The sequence below is a fragment of the Artibeus jamaicensis genome, unplaced genomic scaffold (genome assembly GCF_021234435.1).
Source record: "Artibeus jamaicensis isolate MK-2021 breed Jamaican fruit bat unplaced genomic scaffold, CSHL_Jam_final contig_548, whole genome shotgun sequence".
NCBI lineage: Eukaryota > Metazoa > Chordata > Mammalia > Chiroptera > Phyllostomidae > Artibeus > Artibeus jamaicensis.
The window spans coordinates 19,860,816-19,881,640 of record NW_026521883.1 but is presented as its reverse complement, the minus strand read 5'-3'; the positions used below and the strand labels follow the sequence as shown (position 1 = coordinate 19,881,640).

General features: G+C 40.7%; 1 protein-coding gene across 2 annotated transcripts in view; it reads left to right on the top strand.

Moving 5' to 3' along the window:
• Positions 1-20,825, top strand: part of TMOD2 (tropomodulin 2) — a 72,275-nt gene that overhangs the window by 40,054 nt on the left and 11,396 nt on the right. For both annotated transcript variants that reach the window (XM_037143036.2, XM_037143035.2), the window contains exons 5-8: positions 1,591-1,677; positions 8,587-8,717; positions 10,706-10,813; positions 17,378-17,521. In XM_037143036.2, coding sequence (XP_036998931.1) covers positions 1,591-1,677; positions 8,587-8,717; positions 10,706-10,813; positions 17,378-17,521 — 470 coding nt within the window. The remainder of the gene's footprint in view (positions 1-1,590; positions 1,678-8,586; positions 8,718-10,705; positions 10,814-17,377; positions 17,522-20,825) is intronic.

The following is a 20,825-nucleotide window of genomic DNA, read 5'->3' as shown; positions in this document are numbered from 1 at the left end:
AGAAGGAAGAAAGAGATAAATCACTAGAGGGGGATAACCCCAGAAGAAAACTGTCTTGTTTCTTTTACTTAGCCTGTCTTCCTCAGCAAGTGCCCCCCCAGCACTCAGGAGGAAGCCCAGCCGGGTGGGCGGCGGCAGCTTCTCTAGGGCAGCCCTCTCCGGAAGAGGTAGAGCAGCCCCCGCGTGAATGGGCTGCCAGCCTTTGAAAGAGTCCAGTGCCCTACCCGTTACTGCAGCACATCCAGGGCAGACCCAGAGCAGAAAGACAGGTGGTTGGTTCACCGAGGGAGCAGCAGTTGACCTCTGAGACAGCGGCTCCCACGGTGGTCGTGTTTCAGTGTGGCCACCACCCAAACCAGTCTAGTTTTCAGCTTTTCTGGGCTAGAGATTCGGTCTTGTTATTGCACATAGCAGCAGTCAGATCGGGGCCAGGCAGTAAGGGTTGATCTACTAACCAGGTTCACAGGAAACAGAAAACAAACAAAAATTCAAACTTAGCAATGGGAGCCAAACTGTACTTAGAAGTCATTAATGAGTATGGGGCCCAAGCAAGGTATGTTTTGGGGATGGTCTCAGTGGCCTGTGCTTATGAAGTAGGGCATTTTCTCCCTAGACAATGCCAGGAACACAACAATAAATTCTTATTTACTAAGTAGAATTTGTAAAGCACTTAGATGAGTGCCTGACACATAGGAAGCCATTTAATCTTTGTAGCAGATAAAGTGTAATTATTGATGTGCTGGCTACCTCCCTTCTTCTAAAGTGTAGATTGCAGTACAGTGACACCTGTTAACAGATTATCTATTTAGGGATCTTCACCAGGGGGCCACCTGTCATTTTATTAGCAAAGGGAAAGCTGGTTGTGCAGTTGCAGCTTCAGCCTGCCTGGTGTGCCCGCTTGTTTCTCCCATACTGTGCTGCCTCCTGGTGTGAGTTCCAGGTACTACAGGACACTCAGAATCTCAACGTGCTTATTGAACCTTCTATTCCTGGCATCTCTTTGATTTCCCACCCTGGGATGCTCTAGACTGGAAAAGATGACTTCTTTTGGTGAGGCTTGCATTGAAAGAGATTTATGATCTTGCTCTTTGCCTCTGGAAAAATGCATGCCATCATCTCTATGGTGTTAGAGCTTAAAATATCCCTAGATTAAGTCCCGGCTTCACATTTTACAGTTGAGAAAACTGGGGAGTTGAATCTACTTTACTGGAGGTCTCAGAAGATTTTCAGTTCTTTGGGGCATAATTGGATCACTGTCCCCAAGATCCTAAATGGTGTCACAGGTATAGGTGTAGAAAGACCTGTGAAGATTTCCAGTGGACTTGGAAGAAAGGTTTCATATATTTTATACACACACACATGAGTTTATCTAACAATATATATGAATCTATTTAACACTATGTATGTGAGCTTATTTAAACATATTGTATATAATAAGCATATATATACACACATACACACATTTATTTAACACTATACATGTACCAGACTCTGCAAGAGAATGGGGGTCTGGAGACTTACTAACAATATGGATATCCTAACATGCTTTCCTGAACTTAATGTCTATTTACTGGTTTTCTTTGCTTTCAGCTGTTCTTGGAGTACACAATTTGCTCAATAATCCAAAGTTTGATGAGGAAACACCCAACTCTAAAGGTGGCAAAGGGCCCGTGAGAAGTAAGTGGACGTGGACTCTGTGGTTGAGACCTGGGAGCCCGCGGGTCTGCTGGGTGAGAGGCGTGTGGACTGGGCCTCCTAGCGCATCGAAACTCCTGTCCTGCAGGCTTCGAAGGTGGCTTTGTCAGTTCACCAAGGATCACTGGGGTCGGGGCAGTCAAACCAAAATAGAGTAGTTGATAACGGGAGCTCTGCCTGGCTGCATAACTAGTGACAATCAGTTGTTTTGTCCGAAACACACTTTCTGGGTAGGTCCCTTCAGTCAAAAGATAGGATTGCTGATAGAAAGGTCTAATAGTTCACCCAGAATGCAGACAGAGTTTCATGTTTCTGGAGATGTTTTAATCAATGGCAATATCTTTGATAAGTTCCTTTCTCTACTTGTGTGTCTTTTTGTCTCAGTATGGGTGCTTGTCGTTAGAATTTGAATACCCACGCCCCCCAGGGAGCAGGAAAGACACACTGGCAGGGATTTGCTGGGGGGGAAAGTGCCAGACCACTGTCTTATCAATGTCTCCTGGAGACAGTCCATTAGATTCTCCAACTTACTCAGCAGTCATCTCTCAAAAAACTGCTACGTGTCAGGGGTGTTCTAGGCTTAGGTGCAAAGACAAAAGATAGTCACTGCCCAGAGGAACTTACCTACTTGTAGTAGAGACAGACCAGTAATGAGGTGATCCTGGAACAGTGCGATCCAGTTGCTGTGAAAATTCACTGCAGAACACGGCTTTTCTGGGATACATTATGTTTTATTCTCTCGGATGGAAAAGACGCTTCCTGTGTCAGCAGCGTACTTGTGAGTCATCATTTACACTGGGTAATTTACCCAGACGATGAGCAATATTGCTTTTATTTCCTTTTTGTTTTTTATGCATGCGGATGAAAAATGTTCAACCTTATTGTGTTTCAACATCAAAGGGTAACATTGTGATAACATGTTTGCTACTACAAGTCTGGTGCATAACCTTCTTGGATTTTATACATACACATACATATTAACTTTTTAAAGAGGATTTTACTTATTTTTTAGAGAGAAGGGAAGGGAGGGAGAAACAGAGAGACAGAAATGTCAGTGTGTGAGAGAAGCATCTAACATACCTCTTGGACACCCCCTAACCCCGGACCTGGGACCCAGGACCCAGCCTGCAACCCAGGCCTGTGCCCTGACTGGGAATCGAACAGGTGGCCTTTTGGTTTGTGGGAAGACATCCAACCCACTGAGCCACACCAGTCAGGCCATAGCATTAACTTAAAAAAGCAAAACAAAACATTATCTTTTCCATGGTCACGTGGCTTGGTTGGTTAGAACATTGTCCTATACACCAAGAGGTTTCAGGTTCGATCCCCAGTCAGGGCACATACAGAAGGCAACTGACTGACGTTTCCTCTCACATCAGTGTTTCTCTCTCTCTGCTCCCCTTCCTCTCTCTGTAAAAATCAGTAAACATATCCTCAGTGGAGGATGTTTTTAAAAACCTTATTTTTTACAGCAGTTTTGGTCTTACAACAAAAGTAAGAGGAAGTCACAGGGGAGTTTCACGTGCCCCCGCCCTTCTGCACGGATCGCCTCCCCCGTCCTCAGCCCCCTGCACCAGAGCGCGCATCCGTGACAGCCGATGAACCTGCGCTGACACATCATTACCCGCCAAAGGCCGTAGTTCACGTTAGGGTTCATTCTTTTTAGTTTTTATTAAAGATGTTTTTGTTGTTGTTCTATTACAGCTATCCCAGTTTTCCCCCCTTTGCCCTCCTCCGTCCATCCCATCCCCAACCCCACAGTCAGTTCGTACATGGTTGTCCCATGTCCATGGGTCATTCATACATGCTCTTTAACTAGTCCCTTCCCCTTCTCTCCACCATTGTGCCCCTCCCTCCACCTCTCTGGTCACTGTCAGTCTGTTCCATGTTTCCATGCCTGTGGTTCTATTTTGTTAGTTGAATTTGTTCATTAGATTCCTCTTATAGGTGAGGTCATATGGTATTTAATTAATTAACATTTAATTAATCATATGGTATTTAAGACAAATTAAGATCATTTGTCTTAGACTGACTGGCTTATTTCACTTAGCTTAATAGTCTCCAGTTCCATCCATGCTGTTGCAAAAGGTAGGAGATCCTTCTTTCTCTCTGCTGCATAGTATTCCATTGTGTAAATGTACCGCAGTTTTTTGATCCACTTATTTACTGATGGGCACTTAGGTTGCCTCCAGCACTTGGCTATTGTAAATAGTGCTGCTATGAAGACTGAGGTGCACAGGTTCTTTTGAATTAGTAATTCAGGGTTCTCAGGGTATAATCCCAGCAGCGGAATTGCTGGGTCAAAAGGCACTTCCATTTTTAGGTTTTTTTAGGAAATTCCCTACTGTTTTCCACAGTGGCTGCATCAGTCTGCACTCCCACTAACATGCACTAGGGTTCCCTTTTCTCCACATCCTCTCCAGCACTTATTGTTTGTTGATTTGTTAATGATGGCCATTCTGACCAGTGTGAAGTGGTATCTCATTGTGGTTTTTATTTGCATCTCTCTGATGGCTAGTGATGTTGAGCATCTTTTCATGTGTCTATTGGCCATCTATATGTCCTCCTTGGAGAAGTGTCTATTCAGGTCTTTTGGCCATTTTTTTATTTTATTGTTTGTCTTCCTGATGTTGAGTTGTATGAGTTCTTTATATTATTTTGGAGATCAAACCCTTGTCTGATGTGTCATTGGCAAATATGTTTTCCCATATGGTCAGTTCGCTTTTTAGTCTGATGATGATTCTTTAACTGTGCAGAAACTTTTTAATTTGATATAGTCCCATTTATTTATTTTTTCCTTTATTTCCCTTGCCCTAGGAGATATATTGGCAAAAATATTGCTATGTGGGCCAGGCTGGTGTAGCTCAGTGGATTGAGTGCGGGCCTATGAACCAAAAGGTTGCTAGTTCAATTCCCAGTCAGGGCGCATGCCTGGGTTGCAGGCCAGGTCCCCAGTGGGGCGCATGTGAGAAACAGCCACTCATTGATGTTTCTCTTCCTCTTTCTCCTTCCCTTCTCTAAAAATAAATAAATAAAATCTTTTTAAAAAACGACATCATTTTTTAAAATATCACTCTGTGGGATAGCTGAAATTTTACTGCTTGTTTTCCTCTAGAACTTTTCTGGTGTCATGACTCATATTTAAGGTTTTTTTTAATCCATTTTGAGTTTATTCTGGTATTTGGTGTAAGTTGGTGATGTAGTTCCCTTTTTTTGCATGTAGCTGTCCAGTTCTCCCATCACCATTTATTGAAGATGCTATTTTTACTCCATTTTAGGCTCATGTCCCCTTTGTCAAATATTAATTGACTGTGGAGACATGGATTTATTTCCTGGCTTTCTTCCATTGATGTATGAATCTGTTCTTATGTCAGAACCAGATTGTTTTGATTACAATAGCCTTGTAGTATAGTTTTATATCAGGTATTGTGATTCCTCCTACTTTGTTCTTCTTCCTCAAGAATGCTGAGGCTATTCAGGGTCTCTTTTGGTTCTATATAAATGTTTGAAGTATTCTAGATCTGTGAAATATGCCACTGGCATTTTAATAGGAATTGCATTGAATCTATAGATTGCTTTGGGTAGTATGGACATTTTAATGATGCTAATTTTTCCAGTTCATGAACATGGTATATGATCCCATTTATTTGTATCTTCCTTAATTTCTTTCTTCAGTGTTGTATAGTTTTCTGAATATAGGTCTTTTACCTCCTTGGTTAAATTTATTCCTAGTACTTAATTTTTCTTGTAGCTATACAAGCCTCCAAATGATCCATATCTATGATAATCTTGTTCCTGTTCTGCTTGTTTGCTTAGTTTGTTTTCTAGATTTGGTGGCTAAATTCAGTGGTAGTTGTGAATTTAGTGATAGTTGTGAATTTGTTGCCATTTTAGTGTTCATAGTTTTGATCTTTTCCTTTTTGTTTTATTGTTGTTCAAGCACAGTTGTCTCTATTTCCACCCTTACTACTCTCCCCTGCCTCACCCATCCCCACGTCCTACCCTCAATCATATCCTCCTTCAGCTTTGCCCATGTGTCCTTTATACATGTTCCTTGATGACCTTGCCCCTGACAACCACGGATCTTTTTGTGTCTCCATAGTTTTGCCTTTCCCAGAATATCATATAGTTAGAATAATACAGTATGTAGCCTATTCAGATTGGCTGCTTTCACTTACTAATATGTGTTTAAGATTCCTCCATGTCTTCTCATGGCTTGATAGCTCATTTCTTTTTAGTGCTGAATAATACCCCATTATCTGAATGTGCCACCATTTATTTATTTATTCACCCTGGAGTATATCTTGGTTCCTTCCAAGTTTTTGGCAATTATGAATAAGTCTGTTCTAAAAATTTATGTGCAGGTTTTTGTGTGGCCATAACTTTTCATCTCCTTTGAGTAAGGATCAAAGTGTATGATTGCTGGTTCTTATGGTAAGAATAGGTTTAGTTTTGTAAGAGTCTATGAAACTGTCTTCCAAAGTGGCTGTATCACTTTGCATTCCCACCAGTAAAGAATGAGAGTTGCTGTTGCTCCATATCCCTGCCAACATTTGGTTTTGTTATTGTTCCATTTTGGCCATTCTAATCGATGTGTAGTAGTATCTCATTTTAATTTGCATTTCCCCAATGGCATGATGTGGATCATCTTTTCATATGCTTATTTTCCATTTGTTTATCTTCTTTGGTGAGTTGTCTGTTAAAGTCTTTGGCCCATGTTTTAATCAGGCTGTTTTCTTATTGTTGAGTTTTAAGAGTTCTTTGTATATTTTTAATAACATTCCTTTATGATGTGTGTCTTTTACAAATATTTTCTCCCAGTCTGTAGTTCATATCCTCATTCTCCACACTGTCTTCCACAGAATAGAAACTTTTAATGAAGTCTAGCCTATCAAGTCTTTCGTTCACGGATCATGCCTTTGGTGTTATATTTAAAAATTCATCACCAAACCCAAGGTCATGTAGGTTTTTGCTTATGTTATCTGGTAGGAGTTTTATAGTTTGGCATTTTATATTTAGGTCTGTGATCCATTTTGAGTTAATTTTTGTAAAACTGTAAGATCTGTGTTAAGATTCATTTTTCTTGCATGTGGATGGATATCCAGTTGTTTCATCTTTTTTTATTGTATTGCCTTTGTCCCTTTTTCAAAGATCAGTTGACTATATTTATGTGGGTCTATTTCGGGGTTCAGTTCTGTTCTACTGATTTATTAGTATATTTTTTCACCAATGCCACACCGTCTTCATTATTGTAGCTTTACAGTAAGTCTTGAAGTTGGGTAGTGTCAGTCCTCCAGCTTTGTTCTTCTCTTGCAGTATTGCATTGGCTAGGCTGGGTATGTTGCTTCTCCATATAAACTTGAGAATTAGTTTGTGGATCTCCACAAAATAACTTGGTGGGGTTTTGATTAGAATTACATTGAATCTAGAGGTTGTTTGTCAAAAACTGACATCTTGACAGTATTGAGTCTTCTTATCCATGAACATGGACTGTCTCTCCATTTAGTGATCTTTTCATTTTTTTTCCAAGAGTTTTAGTTTTCCTAACATTGATTTTATGTATACTGACTCTGGCAAAAGTAATGCCTGCTTGCTTGTGGTTGGTAGGGGAATAGTAGGGATGTGATAATTTATAGTTTCAATTTGAATGTTTCACCTAAGATGTCATATGGTGGGCTTGAGTGTGATATTATTATGTTATAGATTACATGTTTATGATTTTGTAATAAAAGATTTTATAATAAAGAAGGGGTGTTATTTGTGCCAGACTCTGTGTTTTTGTCAGCATTATACCTAAGTATTTTATTTTTCATTAACTTTAAAAAATATATATGGTTCTCTTCTCTTACCAGTACATGTAGGTTTGCCTGATTCTTCTAGTGAATAGATAGCATCTTATTGTGTGACTTTGCTATAACTTATTTAACCATTTCACACTGATGCACATTTTACCGTGTTTCACTGTCACCAATAATACATCAGTGAGCATTCCTGAATGTATATCTTTATGTATTCATGCTATTTTCTCTGTAGATTAGACTTTTAGATATAGAATTGCTGTGTTAGAATTTCCACATTTTAAATTTTGATAGGTGATGACAAATTACTCTCCCAAAAAGCATGTACCAGTTTAAAATTTCCCCACATTATTGCCAACTATGAATATTATGGTCTTTTACTTTTATTTGCTAATTAAACATATCTCATTTTTTATTTCAGAGTTTAATTATTTTTATATTTTTAGTTGCATTACAGAGTCTTTCAATATTACTTGTTCATTTTAATTGGGTTGTTTTATTGAGTTATAGGAGTTCTGTGTGTATTGCAGTGTTAACCCTTTGTATGTTATGTACACAAATATATATGTATTGCAAACATTTTATGTTAAGTGCATTTGCAAAATTTTCCATTTTTCTGTTCAATTTTACTTCTCTCCCAATACCTTCCTCAGAACTAACACTGCACAGTGGATATCAGAGGAAGGTGAGGGATAGACAAAAAGCCAGAAAGTACTACAGTTTAGGAGGTGAAGAGATTCATTATTTCTTTCTTTGCATATCAGATGCTAGGGTTGGTTATTGCAGTTATTGCTGCCCAGGGTGTTTTTTAGGTTTGAGTTTGCCGTAGGGTCTTCTGCACTTTGGCTCCTTGCAGCGTCAGCTGCTGACACTTCTTCTCATTGCAGATGAGAAACATCAGCCCTTGGAACTGTAACTCAGGCTGTGCCACCCCCACACTTGCTTAGTTAAGAATAATCTTACTGTTGTTGAGAATAGAATATTATTAGAATCAGTGCATATCCAAGAAAGGTCACTTGGTGGGGAAATCATCACTGATTTTAACTGGAGAGGCCTTACATTTTCTTTTTCAAATTAAATACTTGTGTCTCAGATGTGGTCAAAGGTGAAAAAGTCAAGCCTATATTTGAGGAACCACCCAACCCCACAAATGTGGAAGTAAGCCTGCAGCAGATGAAAGCCAACGATCCCAGCCTCCAAGAAGTCAATCTCAACAACATCAAGGTACCTCATTGCGATTGTCCTCAGTCACTTGATTTAGCATGAGTTTAGAAAACTTAATGGAGATTACTGATCACTTGTTTGAAATGTTTTGAGTCACTGATTTTGAGGCAGGATATCTTATTCAAAATAAGCAGCAGTTTTAAAAAAAGTGATTTTTAGAATTCTTTGAAAATAATAACAGTTGCTGTGTTAAATATAGTGTATTAGTCATCTATCACTGAATAGCAGATTACTCCAAAACTTACAATCTTAAGAGAATAAACATTTGTTATTTCACGCAATTGCTGAGTATTGGGAATCAGGAATGGCTTAGCTGAGTAGCTGTGGGCCAGTGTTTCAGATGAGGCTGCAGTGAAGCTCTCAGCCAGGGCTGCAATCATCTCCGAGGCTTGACTGGGGCAGGTGGAACCACTTCCAAGATGGTAGATGCATGTGGCTGTTTATAGGAAACCTCCGTTTCTTTTTTTTTTTTTTTAAGAGATTTTATTTATTTCTTTTTAGAGAGGGAAACATCAATGTGTACTTACCTTTCCCACGCCCCCTACTGGGGACCTGGCTGCAACCCAGGCTCGTGCATTAGACTGGGAATCCAACCCAATCACAGGCCAGTGCTCAAGCCACTGAGCCACACCGGCCAAGGCAGGAGCTTCAATTTCTTAGCACATGACCCTCTTCATAGGGCTGCCTGAGTGTCCTCACATTATGACAGCTGGCTTCCCCCAAAGGGAGTGATCCAAGAGAAAGAGAATAGGCAGGAAGCCACTGTGCATTTTATGACCTATTCTCTGAAGTCATACATTGTCGCTTCCACTCTATTCCATTTGTCAGTGGGTCATGTCACTCCCTAACGAAGAAGTCTGTGTGTGAGAGGGAGAGAACATTGTCTGACATCCACTTTGTTTCTTCTTCTTGGGCCAATTCCTAGCATTTAATACTAATAACTGACTTGTTGAGTATACTATGTACCAGATTTCTTGCTAAATACTTGAAATTCATTATTTCATTTAATCCTTAATGCAATTTAAAAAGGTTAAGTTGCACCTGGCTGGTGTAGCTCAGTGGATTGAGCGTGGGCCTGTGAAGCAAAGGGTCGCTGGTTTGATTCCCAGTCAGGGCACATGCCTGGGTTGTGGGCCAGGTTCCTAGTGGGGGACACAGGAGAGGCAACCACATATTGATGTTTTTCTCCCTCTCTTTCTCCTTCCTGTCCCCTCTCTCTAAAAATAAATATTAAAAAAAATAGAAATAAAAAGGTCAAGTTGCTTGCAGTCACAGAACTAGTCCATAGCACGTGTAGGGCTCAAATGCGTCCCTAGCTGTGGCCCACGTGGTCTCCCTTCCCAGGGTCAGAACTGTGCTAAATGCTGTCGAACAGGGACTATGATTCATTTGGTCTCTTCTGAAGAACTTATTAGGAGAAAAACACTAAACAAATAATTAAAATACGATGTGGAAAGGCCCCAAATGTTATGGAATTGCAGATAAGAACTTTGAACCTGCCGATGAGAGCCACTAAACAAAGAAGGTGATATTTTAACTGGGTCTTAAAAGAAGAGTGGGAATTAATCAGAGAAAGGACAAAGAAATTTCCAAACAAAGGGAAAAGCGTATGTAAAGGTATGGAGGAGAAAAGACCGTGAGATATTTTGAAAAATAGCAAGTGGCTCATGCCGGTTAGACTTTAGAGAACGAGAGAGAAGAGAGGAGTATGGTACGTGCATTATTTCCTGGTTAGTGGACAGAAAGGCGATGCCAGGATCTCACGTTGTATTACGTTCCTTCTCTGGACACCAAGTGCTGCTGTTGGCTGGGGACAGCTTGGCTGCTGGAAGGTGGGTGATGAGTGTCTTTTAGAGAGATATCTTGCAATTAGTCGTCTAAATATATAAATTACTTAAAAGCTACGGGTCCTTAGCCTAGTGTGAGCCCAGTGTAAGCCTAGGTGCTGCTGATTGGTTTATAAACTATCCGTCTCTTCCCTATCTTAGAACATCCCAATTCCAACTCTGAGGGAATTCGCAAAAGCGCTGGAGACCAACACTCACGTGAAGAAGTTCAGCCTGGCCGCGACCCGCAGCAATGACCCTGTGGCAGTTGTGAGTGTGGTTTGCAGACGCGCAACACGAAAAGATTGAAGTCGTTAGAAACTCTTTAGTTTGTTTTGTTAACAGTTTTCAGATCTGATCAATTTATTTTCTACACAGCTAATCAACAAAATTAGTTAGAATGAGACAATAAAACAGAACCCAATTGTTAAGCACTTTGAATTAAGTAGAATTTTGTTAGCAATACACTTATAGAAGAAAGAAATAGGATTAGATTAGGCATTTAGCTAAATATATATTTGGATTTTGTTCTGGGCTTAGTATAAATTTTCTAAACTTTTGCATCTCTAGTAACATTTTGTCACAATCAGTGGATAGTATAAGACCCCAGATCCTACCGGAACTTGGCACATATAAAAACATTAACGTAGCTCCGACCATTGTGGCTCAGTAGGTTGGGCATCACCCCGCAAAGTGGAAGTTACCTGGTTCCATTCCTGGTCAGGGCACATACCTATGTTGGTGGTCCCCAGTCAGGGCACAGGGCACCTAGTACAGGAGGCAACCAACCGATATTTCTCCCTCATATCCGTGTGTCTCTCCTTCTCTTTCTCCCTCCCTTCCCCTCTCTCTAAAATAAATAAATAAATAAAATATTTTAAAAAAATAACAATAAACTAACATGTCTTTTGGAAGATCTAAAATACCATTAAGAAAAGACAATATGAAAGTTAGGGTGCTGGCACAGGGTAGATGTTTGAAAAGCACTAGTTAAATTGAAGAATGAGTGTGCCCTCCAGCCTCTCAGCAATAAAGAATATTTCCATGATTATATAAGCACTCAGGTAAAAGGGAGACTAAGCTACAAAATTGGCGTTTTCACCAGCAGTTATTACATATCTAAATCTGTAAGTTGAAAGCAGTTTTGAATTTGAGACCTGTCATTAAATTAGGAAAAGAGCACAGGTAGATCATTGGAAAGGTGAAGTGAACAATTTAAGGATTCTTATCTGTATATGATTTTGTATAATTTCTGCCTTTGAGTAGGTTTGTTTTCAATGAAACAAAAATATTCACCATGCATTTTGTACGTGAGTGACTGAAGGGATGAATAAAGAAATGATTTGTCACTCTTATATATTACTTAGAGTAAAATGGGAATAGTTTATAATCCATTGTCCATACTACTAGTAAATAATCTAAGCTACTCTAGGTTAAAAAGGTAACTTTCTAAGTGAGCTAAATACATGCCAAATATAATAATCTCTCTGATCCTGTTTTTAATGCAACAACTCTATGGGTTGAATGCATACTGTGCAACCAACACACCATACAACTGTGAGGGAGAATTGCTGTCCTTCAGATGTGAAAAGCCGCTTTGGGCTTTATGCCAAGGGGGCCCAGCTCTCACCTGGATGCCCCCAGATGATGCCCCTTGCAGCTATGCCATGGTCAAGAAAGAACCTTTCTATGGGTTAAAAATTGCTTAAGAGCTTCAAGACACTTTTCTATGTAAGGTTCAAAAACTGATTGAATGAGGCACTTGAGGGGTTACCATGAATATACACAAATTGAATGGATCTGAGACCATGTTATCCCCATTTTACAGATGAGGCAACTGAGGATCCCAGAGGTTAAGTAACAATTTAAGATTACACAGCATGTGATCAAGCCAGGAAGTGAATTTAAGTGATCTGTTATCAAGTTAAATTCACCATGTGCCAAGTACTTTCTTAGAACCACATCTATAGAAGTGAATATTAACAGAACTTGCCCTCACCGAATGCCCATATAGAGAAAAGGCTCAAATATGTAAAAAAATGCTCTTATTATTAACAAGGATGCCCCAGAAAAATCAAGTTTGGTACAGCACTGTCCAATAGCAATAAAATGACAGCCACAGCCCTGGCTGGTATGGCTCGGTGGATTGAGCATGGGCCTGTGAAACAGAGGATCGCTGGTTCGATTCCCAGTCGGGGCGCATGCCTGGGTTGCAGGCCAGGTCCCCAGTAGGGGATGCGGGAGAAGCAACCACACACTGATGTTTCTTTCCCACTCTTTCTCCTTCCCTTCCTTTCTCTAAAAAATAAAGAAAGAAAATATTTTTTTAAAAAAATGACAGCCACAAATGTCAGCCACCTGTATAATTTAAAATTTTCTAGTACCACATTAAAAAGCAATAGATTAAATTAATTTTACTCTTAATAGTATATTTTATTTAAACCAATATATTCAAAATATTTCAGAATATAAGTTGAAAATCTGAAGTATTTTACCTTATTGTTTCCATGTACATTTTTGAAATCCAGTGTGGTTTACATTTACAGCACGTCTTAATTCAGACCAACCGTTTTTCCAGGACTCCATAGCCACCTGTGTCCGGTGGCCACCATTTGGATGGCACAGGTTTAGTTAGGCCGTGCAGATCACTGCATTCTCATACAGTACTGTGAAGTGCAAAAAGGAAAGCTTACGGCACAAGGGACCTGGCCTTGAGTGGGGCTGCCTAGAGCCAGCCGGTGGGGTGGGGGTTCTTGACTTCATGTAGGAAAGATTTCACAACAGGGGTCCAGGTGACTATGAGGGTACATTTATCAAAGCTGGGGACAGTGAAATAAGAAGGGGCGTAGGGTAGACGAAGCAACAGCAGAGCCTAGGCTGGGCCACCTTAGCTCACTGGGAAGTCGGAGAAGAGGGCCTAAAGGACAGGTTCAGGGCATTAGCCTGGAACGAGCTGCCAGCTGCCCATTGCTCCCCCAGTTGCAAGTCGTGGGGTCCCTTAGGGTTTAGAGATGCCATGGCTGTGGGGGAAGAAGTGGGAGAAGAAGAAGGGAAAGGGAATGGCATGGGCTGATTTCCAGAGGGAGAGTACACTCTGGGTTCTTGGTCCTGAGGCTTTTCTCTCTCTCTTGCAGGTGGGGATTCTAGGGGAGGTCTCAAGGGAGGGTTTTAGCAGAATATTCATCAGTTCTCCAGGTGTGCTTTTTAAGGGTCATGGTCTCCACCGATTGGTCAGTGCCAGGGTAGGGGCTTGTTAGTCACTGAGGCTGGTCCTGGCATTGTCCACTTGGTTTTGCTGCTTTTCTGGGCCTGGAGCTGAAATACAGCTGAGGCCTAAATGCTATTCCTAGGGAGGTGACCTGTATCTGGCTGTAAATTGCTTGGCCATTTTTTTCAACTTTCTGTTTCAGTTGCCCTATTCTGCTTGCCAAGGAATGTTCCTAGTTTCTTATTATTTTGCCTCAAAACCTTCTCTTTTAAAATGTACGTTACTTCTATAACATTTAAGAAATCTAGTCTTTGTTTTACTATTGTTATCATCCCCAGCATATGTAATAGATGCTCAAATATTTCCTGAACTGAAATGAGCTTGGGCCTACAGCCCAGGGTTATGTTTGGCTGGGTCTCCCCTGTTTTGTTCAGTATGAGAAAAGTGTTTTCTCAAGTTTAAAAGAAATTGGCAAGATCTGGCTGCTTGCCAGGAAGCCCTGCAGCTTTTTTTTTTATAAAGGCATAATTGCTCTGACATTTTGTTACTCTAATACTAAAAGTAAATCCCAAAGCTTGCAGAGTCCATAAGGTCTGGTGCATTCCTTTCTGGTGCTCTAATTAAAATGTGTACATTTAATTCTAATTAAAGACCTGCTGCTGAATAAATGCACATTAACTTACATGGTATATACAAGAAGGACAGTCCAATCCTTCAAACCTTCTTTGTAGTTCAAGCAGCTGCTTGACTAAAACACAGGATTGTTCTTCTCGTCCAGTGGTTCTCAACTCAGGGCAGTGTTGCCCTCCAGGGGACATTTGGCAGTGTCTAGAGGTATGTTTGGCTGTCATTACTGGGCGGGTACTATTGACATTTAGTGGGGCTCCCAGACTACTAACCCTTCCACTCCCCACAACAGAGAGTTCCCTGCTTCAAATGTCAGTAGTGCAGAGCCTGAGAAACCCAAGTTGGATTCCTTCCTTTCTTCTTCTTGTTTTTTGTTTAGAAATTCCTTGTGCTATTCCCTAGAGCAGTCACTGTCAGTTTGTTTTTCATTCTTCTCATTGTTGTCGTTATGACTTTAATTAAAGTGTCTGTCAAGCCTGGCTGAATATTAGTCACCTAGAGAGCTCTTCAAAAATGCAGCTGTTCGGGCCACCGGATTCTGATTTAATTCATCCGCAGTGGGGCCCAAGCATCAGCATATCCATTAGGATTCCAGGTCGTTCTAATAAGCAGTCGGAGTAGAAAAACACTAATGTGCATACATCTTTATTTTTTATTTATTCTCTTAGATAATTTTTGACCCTCTATTAGAAAAGATGAGGACATTTCTGAGCTCACTTTACCTTCCATCCTTCTTTCCTCTTCTGTCACCAAATTGTAGTTACTCTATTATTTTCACACTTTGGAGTGTCATATACTTTGTCATTCTATTTTATGTTATGTATATAGATTGACTCCAGAATTTAAAACTTATCAGTAGCATTTACAATTATGAGACTGCATTAAATATATATATATATATATATATATATATATATATATATATATATATATATATATATATAGTGGTACCTGGGTACTTGTCATTAATTTGTTCCAGTACTCATGACAAGTGTCGAAACCTACGAGTGACAAGGTGAGGGATGCCGAAGCAATTTTCTGCAGGGCAGCATCACCAGTCATACAAGTTTCAGCAGGTATGACGGGTCCAGCACCCAGTGCTGAAACATTCTTTCTCGTCAAAACGCGATGAGTACTGGGTTTGATGAGGTCTGAACCTGACGAATACTGAGTTCTGATGGTATTCTGTTCCCAAGGGCCTTGAAATCGCGTAACTAATGTTTTTCTGATTCTTCTTTCCATGTAACTTATTTTTTCTTGCTAGAAACTTTTAGGGCTCTCTTCCCTTAGATTTCTGAAATTTCACTTGTGTGTGCCCAGTTCTAGCCTTTTTTTATTCATTCTTCTGAGCCGCAGTGGGTTCTTTCAGATAAAGACTTGTAGCTTTCTTCAACTCTGGTAACTTTTCCCCTGTTACTTTATAGTTTCTTCCATTCTCTTGTCTTTGTTGTTGTTGTCCTTATGAAACTGTCCTTGGATGAATACTGATCTTCTCGTAACATTTTTTAACATTAGTATCTCATAACACTTCTCTCATTCACAATGTTGGTTTTCCTAACATGTCCAGCAATCACGAATGGCCCGTTCATGTTTCTGAATGGAGAACAAGTTTGATTTGTGTAAACCAGCATCATTTCCTCTCAAGCTGTGTAGACCTCATTCACCATATGACGGGCTACACATTTTATTCATTAACTATTGAGTCTGCCCTCCTGCTCAAATACTAGCTCCCTAGGACAGGGATTTTTATTTTCTTTACTGTTGGAACATAGTAGAAGATCAATAGTCTTTTTTGGATGGATGGATGGATGGATGGATGGATGGATGGATGGATGAGTGCTTTTGTAAGCAGGCAGGTGAATTGACTGGCATTCTTCTCTGTCCTGAGTATATGAGGAGCTGGCTGGCAGCCGGGGGTCCCCACAACTGCTGCAGTTAGGAGGGCTTTACTCTGCGAGAGTATTTCATCCCTGGGCAATAGCTGCCTCTCTGGCCTTTCATCCACACTGCATCTGGTGATGATCTGGAGGTGCCTCAGAGTCTGCACTGCTTCTCTCTGTGGTCCTAGCACCTTCACTAGAGGCTGTTCTTGGGAGATTTTTCACTGGTAGGTGTGCCAGCAGGTACTCTTTTTTGGGGAAGCCACGGGGAGGGATGGTGTGCTCTCCACCTGCTCTACTTGTTCCGTCTGTTCTTGAATGAAATGGCCCTGTGGGAACAGGCATCTTTGGCATCTTGCGCAGCTTTGTGCTAAGATCTCCACCAGTCTCTTTTCTATATTTTAACAATTCTTGAAGATAATGGCTCTCTTTTTTGTTGTTGTCATTTTCTTACACTGTGAAAGTTTCGGTTGCTTAAAAATTATATCTGTTCCTCATGAAGTGGAAAATGGGGGAAGAAGGGGATCGAGCAGGTGAACGCGTGCAGTCTGTGGCCGTGAACTGGGAGTCTCCAGGGGTTGCCATGCTGAGTGATGACTCTGTCCAGAGTTATCTTGGAGGAGTTCTGATCTCTGGATGACCTGAAATAAGATGACTAAATCAGTAGTGCCTAAGTGCTAGCCAGGGGTAAAGTTTCTTTAATCTATTCATACTGTAAGGCCAAGCTAAAATTATTCTGAAATTATGTCCTTTGCACATATTTCCTAATGTTAAAATGCCTTTTCTTAAAAAGCAAATTTGATAATGGTAACAGATGGCAGTGATTTTTTTAAAAATGTCCTTACTTTAACAAAGCAAAGTTGATCATTCTGTGTTGGTATCTTTCTTTCTTTTTTTAAAAATTTTGCAGATATGTGCAATATCATAAATCTGGGCTGCTGGACTAAACAATTTTTGAGTTGTAAATTACTATCTTTGTTACCTGGAGGTGCAAGTATGATTTAACTAAGATTTTAAGTACTGTAAAAAATGCTTATTTAATTTGAGGGTGGAGACTTCAGAAAATCTTTAGCAACCCTAATTATTATTATTATTGTTATTATTATTTTCCATAATAAGGCTTTTGCAGATATGCTGAAAGTAAACAAGACCTTGAAAAGTCTAAACGTAGAATCCAATTTTATAACCGGAACTGGGATCCTGGCCCTGGTGGAGGCACTAAGAGAAAATGACACGTTGACGGAAATCAAGATCGACAACCAGGTAAGTAGACCCACAGGGCTCATGTGAAAGGAATGCCATCATGGAGTGAGGTAAGACAAAGCTGCATCGCTGGATTTGATGTTCTGGCTTTCTTATGAATTATAACAGCTGATGGCCTGTGGAATAAGGCGGAGAAAGCATGTTAATAATTAAGCAATGCACAGTTGGGCAGCCTGAGACATTAAGAGCCAGCAAGCCCCCCCAGCCCTCGGTTATCAGGCACTGGAGGAGAAAGAGAGGAGGTGGGGGCAGAGGTGTGACAGCTGCTTTGTTCAGCCATCATTACTGTTGCCTCTTAGCAGGAATCAGCACATTCCTGTCCCAGCCTTGCTGTTGCCTGTCACTGGGACTATGGATACAAGGAGAAAGCAGAGTGGCCACTCCTGGAGACAGAATTCTTGTCCCCGGATGGAGGTTGCCAGAGCTAAAAGAAAGAGCACACCAGGTTCTTGCAGTGTGGTGCTGGCCACAGAGCCCATTTAAAGGAATTTGGGTTCTAGGGAATGGCCTGGCTCAGAATAGCTCCAGGCCTCATGCACAGTGCAGTCACAGTCTCAGCTTTGTGGCTGCATTTCTCGGTTCCCGTCAGCAGCCAAAGCAAGCCGCTTTTCCCTAGAGCTACCACTTCCTGTCCCCCGAAGAACTCTCTAATCCGCCATCAGCCTGCAGTGCCTCTGGAGTTGTTCTGCTGGCTGCAGCTGGCTCCTGCCCATGGGTAGCATGCCTCAGTTCTCAGCGCGATGCTGTACCCTGCCTCCTTGGCTACAGGGAAGTGCCTGCAGTGGGAGTTGGTGAATCTGAGGGATCTAGACGCTGTATAGTAGGAAGAAAGGGCCCTGGAACGGAACTAAAAAGAGGAGACCGCAAGGAGACTTGCACTGTGAGCATTCCCCTGTGGGTTAGTGGGAGGGACAGTGGGGAAAGTGCCTATTGAGAGTGTCCCCTGATGTCTAGGAAATTCGCTGGTCTAGATCCTACAAGATGTGATAAAGCCTGAGGGTTCTACACAGGACTTTTGCCTGGTGACCCAAAACAGGTCCCGTGGACAGCTCTCCTCTCCTTTTTTGCTAACCAGGACAAGGGGACTGTTCAGCATCTGCCCTCCTCCTACGGCTTATTACCAAGGGAGCAGGGGAACCCACTAGGAGACAGGCAGCCTTCCTCACCCTCCCCAGGAGGGATGAATCACCAGAACAGCTTTCCAAATGCAGACGTGTGGAGGGGGGAAGAGGAGGGTTGACCATACGCATTCAGGGGAAGCTTGATGCAGTGTATCTTGGTGTTTGTCCAGCTGCTAGTACATTAAGAAAGAGCTGTCAAGGAGTGGGAGAGCAGGAAAACAATCTAGAGAAAAATATGAAAAGGAAACAAGTGTTGATTCAGGGATATTTATCGAATAGATTAAGATCAGGAAGAAGTTGAGGACTCTTAGTAAATATTCCCAGGAGATGTAAGACGGAAGTGGACACTTTATTCCAAAGTATATTTAACTTTTTGTGTTGGTTTAGGCCATAGTGAAACCTCAAGTCTGAAATAATGTTCCAGATAGTCTGTTCCTAGTTTCTTGTGAAATATTTTCTAGTTAGGGTTGCCAGATAAGATAGTTAAATTTGAATTCCAGATAAGGAACAATTAATTTTTAGTATATGTATATCCCATGAAATATTTGGGACATATATCTACTGAAACATTACTTGGTATTTATTGAAATTCAAATTTAAGTGAGTGTCCTGTATTTTTGTTTGTTAAATCTGACAACCTTATACCTAGTGAATGAGCTAAAATCCTAAAAATGTAGAATAGAGCAGCTTTTTACAATGCATGTGAAGAAGACCCTGAAGTACAAAGTCTGTCTTAAATCCCTTCCAAAGCATTAACCTCATCATCCCTCTTCAGCCATCTAGGAAAGGCTTCGTGTAATTTTTCAGCTTCATTTTTTAATTATATTTTATTGGTTATGCTATTACAGTTGTCCTGATCTCCACCCCCAATTGCCCCCCTTCTTCCCCACTCCCTCAGGCAATACCCCCACCATTGTTCATGTCCATGAGTCACACATATAAGTTCTTTGGCTACTCCATTCCCTATACTGTAGTTTACATCCGCGTGGCTATTCTGTAATTACCCATTTGTACGTCTTAATCCCCTCCCCTGTCCTGCCTCGCCCATTCCCCCACACCCTCTTCACCCCACACCTCTTCCTACACACCCATCCCTTCACCCCCTTCAGTCTAGTGACAATGAAAACACTGTCTATATCCATGACTCTGTCTCTGTTCTTGTTTGCTTAGTTTGGTTTTTAGATTCAATTGTTGATAGATTTGTATATTTTGCCATTTTATTGTTCATAGTCTTGATCTCTTTCTTAAACAAGTCACTTTAACATTTCATAAAATAATGGTTTAGTGATGATGAACTCTTTTAGCTTTTTCTTATCTGGGAAGCTCTTTATCTGCCCTTTGATTCTAAATGATGGCTTTGCTGGGTAGAGCAATTTTGGCTTAGGTCCCCGCTTTTTATCACTTTGATTATTTCTCACCAGTCCCTCCTAGCCTGCAAAGTTTCTCTTAAGAAATAAGCTGACAGTCTTATGGAAACTCCACTGTTGGTAACGAACTTCTCTTGCTGCTTTTAAGATTCTCTCTTTATTTTTAATCTTTAGCTCCTTAATTATGATGTGTCTTGGATTGTAGATCTTTGCATCCATCTTGTTTGGGACTCTGTACTTCCTGAATTTGCATGTCTATTTCCTTCACCAAATCAGGGGAGTTTTCTTTCATTATTTTTTCAAATAGATTTCCAGTTTTTTGCTTTTTCTCCTCTTCTTCTGGCACCTCTTGAAGTTGTCCCAGAGGTTGCTTATGTGACTATCTTTTTTTTTTCTTATTTCTTCTTATTGTTCTGATTGGTTATTTTTTGCTTCCTTATGTACCAAATCATTGATTTAATTCTTGTCTTCATCCAGTCTACTGTTGTTTCCTTGTAAATGTTCTTTATTTCAATTAGTGTAGCCTACATTTATGACTGGATCTTTTTTATGCTGCTGAGGTCCTCACTAAGTTCCTTGAGCATTTTTATAACCAGGGTTTTGAATTCTGCATCTGATAGATTGCTCATGTCCATTTTGTTTAGCTCCTTTTTTGGAGTATTGATCTGTTCTTTCATTTGGGTCATGTTTCTTTGTCTCTTCATTTTGGCAGCCTCCCTGTGTTTGTTTCTATATATTAGGTAGAGCTGCTTTGACTTCATGTCTTGGTAGTATGGTCTAATGTAGTAGGTGTCCTGTAGGGTCCTGTGGCACAGC